Below are 8,921 nucleotides of genomic sequence, written 5' to 3'. Positions count from 1 at the left end.
ATGGATTATGATGTTGTATGAGCCCCCAATAAAATGATTTTTAAAAAGTGTTTTTTCAATAGAACATAACATTTGCCAATTCAATACTTCTTACATGAATAATTCGGTGGTGCCAATTCTATTAATCATGTGATACAGCCACCCTCAGTCAGCTGCTCCTCAGAATCATGTTGGTACCAGCACCCTGTGTCCTCTTCAGTCAAGGCCAAGGGCCCACATCTCTCTCCACCAGTGCTTTTCCACCTTGAGTGTACCTGCAAATCACTGGAGACCTTGTCAGAATGCCGTTTGGGATTTTGTGGGTGATGCTAATGGCTGTTGAGAGGCACCTTTGTCCGAGGAAAGGTCTGTCTCTTACATCTGAAAAGCCAGCGGTTGAAAACCTCACCTCCGGTGGAGGGTGGACGTTTTATGCCAGGTGGAAGGAGGAGGCAGCTGCAGTTCTCTCAGGTGTCCCTGTAAAGGAAGCAGTGTGCAGGTGCAGGGACTTATGGGAAGTGCTCTGATCTGTCTGCCCTGTGCAGCTCTGCCGACACACGTGGCAGCAGCTCAATGGCAGTTGGTTCTGGTGGAGGAGTGGCCTGTGAGTCTGTCTCTAACAAGTTCCCATGTGATGACGCTTGTGCTCTGATCTGGGGTGTGTGTGTCCGATCAGAGTCCATATACACACTCGTGTGTGTGTGTGTGTGTGTGTGTGTGTGTGTATGTGTGTGTGAACCCTGGAGATATAGTGGTTACAAGTTAGACTGCTAACTACAAGGCCAGCAGTTCGAAACCCCCAGCTGCTCCACAGGACAAAGACGAGGCTTCCAAATCCTGTAAAGAGTTACAGCCTTGGAAAGTCACCGGGCCATTCTTCCCTGTTCTGTAGGGTCTGTGGAAGTGGGCACGGGCTCGATGGCAGGGCGTGTAGAGATATGAGTGTGTATATACCAAGTAGACTTTGCGTTTGAAGCAGTTTTAGATTTACAGGTGGCTTTGTAAAAAGTACTGAGCATGTCCCATGTGCCCCCTCCCCACAGACTGCTTCCTTTTCCGTGAGATCTGGGAGAGCTGGTGCAGCTTTGTGTCCCCTTGCTGCTACCCATCGAGTCCATCTGGACTCATAGCCACCCTGCGGGACAGGGTAGAACTGCCCCTGTGAGGTGCCCAGGCTGTGCCTGCTTACCGGAGTTCCCGCCTGTCAAGTGTCCACCCTCGGCAAGCAGGCGGGGGGCACTCTTACCACTTTTCCTTTGCTCCTTTTAGTGGACAACACTTGAGTTTTCCTTCTTGCCCTGTTTCCACCTTGCGTAGGCTCCTGGCTTTCACAGGTTTCACTGTATGAACATCTTGCCTCACCTGTTCCAATTCCACCTGTTCAATTCATGGTCTAGTGTTGGGTCAGTAATCCTATTAACCAAAGTCTGTTGTTCACATTAGGGTTCATGCTTGGCATGGTTTATAGTATATAGGTTTTGGCCAGTGCATAACACCATGTTCATCATTGCCGCCCAATCCAGAATAGTTTTACTAACCAAAAATCTCCCTGTGTTCCACCTGTTCACCCCCCAGCGCATGCGCGCAGGTGCACACACCCTTTGCAAACACGGATCTCTCCTCTGTTTCTGTAGTTTGACCTTTGCCAGGACATCACATCGTTTGAATCATACTAATAATTATACTTTAGAGAGCAAAGATATACCAGACCAACTTCCCAGTTGAATAACTGAGAAAACAGAGTCAGAGAAGTAGACGTGACTCACCCATGGAAACACCACGTCGTCAGTCACTCAGTACTTTATAAACACTGGCCACCGGCCAGCCTACCTGCTAGGTGCTTGGGCTAGACGTGGAAGCAGGACTTATCTGCCCGGCACCCTCATAGAACTTAATGGGAGAGAGAGAGAGAGAGGCCGAAGGCAAGTGGGTAAGCAAATAACGTAATTGCAGAGCCAGAGCAGTGCTGTGTTGGAGGCAGCCTGGGCCGTGTGCTGTGAAACCACCAAGAGCTTGGGGGTGCTGGGGGGTGGTGTGTGGTGTGTGTGTGTGTTGAGGGTGGGGGAGGAAAGCCAGCCATGGAGGGAGAGAGGTTTGAGACATTACTAGAAGTTACCAGGTCTTTAACTTGAGTCTCTGGTCCCAAATGTGGAACGATTCTTCTCTTGGCAGGGCCATCCTACCCCCTTTAAGGGCGTGGAGACATACCTCCCACCCCCACCCCGTCCTGCCCAGCTTCTCCTCCCTGCTCTCTCCTCTGCTCAGTATTTGTGCAGCAGAGAAGCCACGGGAGTGGCCCCCTAGGGAGCACTGTACTGACTCAGTAATAGGACAGTGTTCAGCTGTTGTTTTAAGATAATTGATCTGTAAAAGAAGATGGGCCCTAATCCAATGAAGACATTTCAATAAACAAATTCAATGCTCAGTGGTTCTCACTCATCTGAGAAATTCACAAGACAGCTGCTAGCTGGCCAAACAACTGGAAGAGATCCACAGTTGTATCCCTTCCCAAGAAAGGAGACCCAACCGAGCGCAGAGATTGTCGAACCATGTCCGTCCATATCATATGCCAGTCACCTTTTGCTGGAGATAATGAAAAAGTGGTTGCAGCGGTACCTAGACAAGGAGCTGCCAGAAATGCAAGCAAGCTGTCAGCTGGAGCTTGACCGAAAGCAGAAAATACCAGAAAGACGTTTGCCTGTGTTTTTGTTGGATGTGCAAAGGCATCTAAGTGCATTGATCTTAACAAATTAGGGAAAATGCCGTGAAGACTGGGAGTCCCAGAATACTTCATTGTGCTAATTTGGAAACTACATAGACCAAGAGGCAGTTGTGCAAACTGAACAAGGGCAGATTGCATGGTTTAAAATCAGGAAAGGTGTGCATCACGGTTATACCCTCTCACCATTTCTGTGTTGCGTGGATAATCTGAGAATTTGGGCTCTGTGAAGAACGATTGACATTGGGGCTGGAGGATGGCTTATTAACAATCTGCGATATGCAGATGACACACCTTGCTTGCTGAAAGTGAGGAGGATGTGAAGCACTTGTGACAAAGATCAAAGATTGCATCCTTCAGTGTGGATTGCAACTCAGTGTAAAAAAGACCAGAATCGTCACAACTGGACCAATAAGCAGCCCCATGACCCACAGAAAGAAGGTTCAAGTCACGGATTGCATTTCCCTGGACCCACAGTTAATAGTCACAGAAGCAACAGTCAAGAAATTAAATAAGGTCTGGCACTGGGCAAATCTGCTGTAAAGGACACCTTGACATTGTGGCCAAGGACAGGTGTCACCTTGAGGACTGAGGCGTGCCTCCCCAGCATTATTTTCCAGAATGAATCGATCTGACTCACGAGGAGTGCAGCGGGAATGCCCCACGGACGAGATGATGGCCAGACTTGGATTCTCAGACTTCGGACTTATTCCCAAGAAGCCCCGGTCCCTGGAGAAGGACATCCTACTTAGACCCTCGACAGGTAGCTTGAAACCGCGGCTTGTACGGTGGACCAAGCCATGACAGTGGTGAGGATGGTCCCAGACCAGGCAGTGGGTGGCTCTGTTGTGTACAGGATCGCTGTGGATCGGAACCAACCCAGCGGCATCTAACAGCAACGGCAATGCACTGCGACCTCCTGCGAAGGGATCTTAAGGGCTGGCTTTGTTTTCCCCAGAGAGCAGGAGCATCAGCAACTTCCGGCTAACGAATGACCTGGGCTGTGGTGAGACCGCGGGGCCCTGCCATAGCTCCTGCCCCGGGCTGATGGGTCAGCGGCCAGGGAAGGGCGTGGGCATCTGTGGTTTTGGAAGTGGCCCGGATGGTTCTTTTGATCAGGCTCACTTGGGTAGTAATTTGGTGTAGACGGAAGGCGAGGTGGTGTTTTGGTCTGGCTGCCTCGCGGCGTGGCTGGAGGCGGCTGTAGAAATCTCTTCCCTGGTGAGTCGGCAGCATGCCCTTGGCAGAGTCGGACGTGGTTAGAAACTTCTCTGCCGGTTGCTGTGTTGTGGAGTAACTCTTCCACCTGTTCCTACCTGAAAGGGGGTTCCCATCCCGCCCCCATCCAAATATCCTTCCCACGTTTCTTTTTCTCCACACCCGTGGGTGTTTGCCATTAGCCAGCGTCTGAAAGGGTTAGAGCAGCGCTTCTCAACCTGTGGGTCGTGACCCCTTTGGGGGTCGAACAACCCTTTCACAGGGGTTTCCTAAGACCATGGGAAAACACATATTTCTGATGGTCCTAGGAACCGAGACACCGCTCCTCTGTCTGTGTTCAGGCTCTGTCTGTGTTCAGGCGGGTCCGCCCACATGCAGATCTGCCCACATCTGAGTCCCCGGCGTGAAGACTGTTACCCATGCTACACCAAGCTTCAAGACAAAATTTCATTTATTTGAAATTAGAAATAGATATTTCACAATCTATAATTACATATTGTTTTGTGATTAATTACTATGCTTTCGTTATGTTCAGTTTGTAACAATGAAAAGACATCCTGCATATCAGATATTTACATTATGATTCATGCCAGTAGCAAAATTACAGTTATGAAGTAGCAATGAAAATACTTCTTGGGGGTCATCACCAACATGAGGAACTGTATTAAAGGGTGGCGGCCTGGGGAAGGTTGAGAACCGCTGGGCTAGAGGAAGCCCAGGGACCTTGTTGCCCCACCGTCATCCCCTCCTCGTTACTGGCCTGTACGGACTGATTTGACTGGAGTAGTGTGGGATTGATGATGGAGAGATGGGTGGTGTCCAGACCAGGCTCTGCCGACTTGGACAGTAGGGAAGAGGTAGTCTTACTTGGGAAAAATTGTAAGCCCTTGGTTGAACATTTTTTGGGGGGAAAGTATAAGAAGATGGCCCTTCCTAAGTCAACATGGGGAGGGAAGTCGGGTGAGGGGACCAGCCAGAGGTGCTGGAATGAGCATGAAGCGCATCCCTGTGAGGTGAACCCTGGCTCCACTTCTGCCTTGAGATGCCCTGGGTCCTCCTGAATGCTGTCTTCGAAGGGGCAGGAGGCCATCAGGATGTGCAAGGTCTCTCTGGACACATGCCTGCCGGGTGAGGGGGGGGGGCAGCACTCGTGCTCTTTGGAGGAGGGAGGGTGGTCCCTGGGCTGGGTCTGCTCAGTGTCGAGGCAGGAGTGTCTGCGGAAACAACCAGACCCACACCTGTGCCTCTGTCCTCCTAGGTGGCCGGAGGCAGCCAGGATGACAGCTCTCCCCAGGACCCGAGCCACCCACTGAAAAACATGATCGGCAAGTCCCGTGAGTATGGTCCCCGTGCTCCCCCTCCCTGGTGTAGGGCTCCTCCTGAAGTAGTAGTCTTGAGTGGGCTCGAATAACAAACGTGGAGTCAGCAACCCGGCTCTTTCCTGTGGAGGAGCAGGGAGCACTCAGGTCTAACCTCTGTGCTCAAAAGCTAGAGCCAGGGCAGGCCCAGGGCTGTGTCTCCTTGGGTTGGGGGTTGGAGGAGCAGGGTGGCAGGCGGCGAGAAGGTGGTGGACCACACTATCCCTGGCTGTGTCTCTCTCTAGCTCCTCTGTGCATGTGTCCTGCAGGCTGGAAGCTCCTGGCCATGCTGGTGCTGGTCCTGATCGTCATGGTGTGGTACTCCATCTCCCGAGAAGACAGGTACATTGAACTGTGAGTCCATCTTCTACCTTCAGCGCTTCTTTTCAGGGATGGGGTGGGGGCCCCCATGGGCCACGAGGACAGGAGGAGGAGAGAGCTGGGGCATAGCCTCTCCTCTTCAGCTCTTGGTCGGCGAGTCCGTGCAGGGAAGGGAAGCCAAGCCTGGATGGTGGGCTCTGTGGTGGCTCCCCCGGCCCTCACCCAAAGGTGTACGTGAAAGAAGAGCGGAGGATGCTCAGTTACTTGGTTTCCAAGTGCATCTTGGGTGGGGATGATCCGTCTCGCAAGCAGAATCAGCCCCAGCCTTCCTCCCGCCGTCCCTCCCTCCGTCCCTCCCTCCAGCACCTTCCTCCCTTCGCCCATCCGTCCCTCCCCAGCATCTTGGAACCTTGTGCTGCTGGGCCGCCGAGGGCTGACTAGCCTGCTCTCTCCCTCTCCAGCTTTTACTTTCCCATCCCAGAGAAGAGGGAGCCTTGCCTCCAGGGCGAGGCCGAGAGGAAGGCTTCTCAGATCTTTGGCAAGTAAGTGAGGACAGAGGCCGGGCGGGCGGGGTCAGAGCTTGGGTGGGCTGGGATTGAGGGGCTTCTGGGGCTTGTGTCTCAGTGTTGAGTAGGTCGAGTTAGGGGTTTCGGACTGGGTGAAGCCAAGGAGGAGCAGGAGGTGCCTGGCTATGGATACCTGTTAGTCAGTGGCTTGGCCCTGCTTCTGGCGTCAGAACTAATCCCTTCTCCACCCTGCTCTGGCCCTGTGCAGCTACACCCGAAATCAGCCCATTTTCCTCCAGCTGAAGGACTTTTTCTGGGTCAAGACACCTTCTGCCTATGAGCTGCCCTATGGGATCAAGGGGAGCGGTAAGTGTCCGCTGGCTGAGCAGGAATGGTGGCTCACCCTTGAGCATGCTGCTTCCTGCTCTCGTGGTCTCAGTGCCTGCTGTGAACCACACGCAGGGCAGGTCCTGGGGCAGGGCAGGCAGGAAGGCACTAGCTGAGCCTCTTGGGCACGATGGCGGGGTGGGGCAGCCTTTGGACGCCCGCCGTGGCCACCGTTGCTATCTGCTTATCTCTTGCTCTGTGCAGAAGACCTGCTCCTCCGCGTCTTAGCCATCACCAGTCACACCATGCCCGAGAGCATCCAGAGGTAAGAAAACCCATCCCCACCCCCGGCGCTTGCCAGCCTGCTCTTGCTGCCCAGCGTGAGAGTCAGGGCTCAGTCCCTGTCCTGGGGGCCACCTTGTCTTGAGTCCCCTGTGGCCAATGTTGGCCCCCCTTCTCAGTCTGCCCATCTCCAGGGATCCAGGTATAGCCATCTCCATGGCAACACAGCCTGGACATGTGGGTGCAGGAGCAGCTAGAGGCTGCTGGGAGCGTTCCTGAGGCAGCAGGCAGACAGCTCGGAACAGGCGGGCCTCGGTGATCCTGCCCTGTGCCTGCCTTCTTCGCCTTCGCTCTCCCCTGCGCCTCGGTTTCCCCCTTCCCTTGAAGTCCAGGCCCACAAAGCGAGCACGACCACTTGTGGGGCACTTGGAGCTCCCTGGTCTTTGGGGAGCAGAGGTTGAGGGGTACCTGGGGAAGCCTGCAGACAGGTTCAGGACAGTGGGAGTTCAGTGGAGCAGGGGTTGCCCCTGAGCCTTCTGCCACCTCTCCCCTGACAGCCTGAAGTGCCGCCGCTGTGTGGTGGTGGGGAATGGGCACCGGCTACGGAACAGCTCACTGGGAGAAGCCATTAACAAGTATGACGTGGTCATCAGGTCTGTATGGCTGCTTTGCTCTCTTCCGCCTGGGGGCTGTTTGGGGTCTGGGCAGTGGGCAGGCTCTCGGATGCTCTGGATGACTGGAGCCCCCTCCCCGCCTCCAGATTGAACAACGCCCCAGTGGCTGGCTACGAGGGCGACGTGGGCTCTAAGACCACCATGCGCCTCTTCTACCCTGAATCCGCCCATTTCGACCCCAAAGTGGAGAATAACCCAGACACGCTCCTGGTCCTGGTGGCCTTTAAGGCAATGGACTTCCACTGGATCGAGACCATCCTGAGTGACAAGAAGCGGGCAAGTGTGGGGCTGGTGGATTCACGGGGCGGGTGGCCGGGGACACATACTGCGTTCGCATTGCACGTTTCACATCTGCCCTGCGCTTCCCCAAAGAGCTGGTGGAAACAAGCTCCCAGGACTGCCCGAGTGTCCCCGCCAACGTCCGAGCTCTGCACAGCTTCCTGGTGCCCGTGGGAGGTGGGCAGGCACTGACCGCCCAGGGACACAAAATGAGAACCTTGACTGCTCTGGCATGTTTGCCAAGTGTCCAAAGAGCCTACCTCACACCCGCTCTAGTTGGGCTAGCCTTGGTGGTGGGGAATGGTCAAACCACACACCATGGCCTTGTCACTTGGCTTCCCTCAGGGGGTGCCCTTTCTTCTCTGGTCTCTTCCTTTCTTGGGTCTGGGCCGCCACCTCCCTGCCCTTTCACTTCCGCATGCCTTAGGACCACCAGACGGGACATCAGAGAGAGGTCTTCACCCCATCTCTCCATCCCCACCCCGTCTCCCCTAGGTGAGAAAGGGTTTCTGGAAACAGCCTCCCCTCATCTGGGATGTGAACCCCAAACAGATTCGGATTCTCAACCCCTTCTACATGGAGATAGCAGCGGACAGGCTGCTGAGCCTGTCCTTACAGCAGTCACGGAAGAGCAAACAGGTGATGAGGGGCTGGGGGCGCGGAAGGCGGTGAGGCCCAGGGACATAGTGCATCATGCACGGGGCTGGTTGCTCACTAACCAGTCTCAGCAGTTCCGCTGCTCCACAGGAACAAGATGAGGCTGTCGGTTCCCATGAGGCTTCATGGCCTCAGAACCCCCAGGGACAGTTCCACCCTGCCCTCCAGGGTCCCTGAGAGGTAGAATCGACCCAGTGGCATTGAGTTTGGAGTGTTTTGGTGGAATGCAGTAGAGGACCCCCTGAGAGGGGAGACAGCCCCTTGCATCTGAGCAGCGACTGCTTTCCAGTCTAGCCTATAGCAGCCCATCGGGCAGACAGACGTGCGCCTCAGATGTCCAAGGCTGTTCCCTCCAGAGAAGCAAAGTGCCCTGCCTTCCTCTTGCAGAGCGGCCCATGGGCTCGCTCCACCCACTTTTTTTATTTTAGCAATGACAACATTTTTTTTATTTTTTTATTTTTTAATCATTTGATTAGGGGCTCATACGACTCTTGTCACAATCCATATGTACATCAATTGTGTAAAGCACATTTGTACATTCATTGCCCTCATCATTCTCAAAACATTTGCTTTCCACTTAAGCCCCTGGCATCAGGTTCTC

General features: G+C 54.1%; 1 protein-coding gene across 4 annotated transcripts in view; it reads left to right on the top strand.

Moving 5' to 3' along the window:
• The window catches only part of ST3GAL4 (ST3 beta-galactoside alpha-2,3-sialyltransferase 4), a 47,087-nt gene that overhangs the window by 31,774 nt on the left and 6,392 nt on the right, over positions 1-8,921 (top strand). The window contains exons 2-9 of one of the 4 annotated variants that reach the window (XM_030888404.2): positions 5,175-5,250; positions 5,544-5,616; positions 6,057-6,137; positions 6,370-6,467; positions 6,693-6,753; positions 7,268-7,363; positions 7,471-7,660; positions 8,159-8,302. In XM_030888404.2, coding sequence (XP_030744264.2) covers positions 5,175-5,250; positions 5,544-5,616; positions 6,057-6,137; positions 6,370-6,467; positions 6,693-6,753; positions 7,268-7,363; positions 7,471-7,660; positions 8,159-8,302 — 819 coding nt within the window. Of the gene's footprint in view, positions 1-5,174; positions 5,251-5,519; positions 5,629-6,056; positions 6,138-6,369; positions 6,468-6,692; positions 6,754-7,267; positions 7,364-7,470; positions 7,661-8,158; positions 8,303-8,921 lie in introns of those variants that run through there. The other 3 variants (XM_004714168.2, XM_045283664.1, XM_045283663.1) reach the window with 3 other exon arrangements.

The sequence above is a fragment of the Echinops telfairi genome, unplaced genomic scaffold (assembly GCF_000313985.2).
Source record: "Echinops telfairi isolate 266 unplaced genomic scaffold, ASM31398v2 ScPeMD7_7465;HRSCAF=8503, whole genome shotgun sequence".
Lineage (NCBI taxonomy): Eukaryota > Metazoa > Chordata > Mammalia > Afrosoricida > Tenrecidae > Echinops > Echinops telfairi.
Note: the sequence above shows the minus strand (reverse complement) of the source record. Positions and strands in the feature narration are given on the sequence as shown.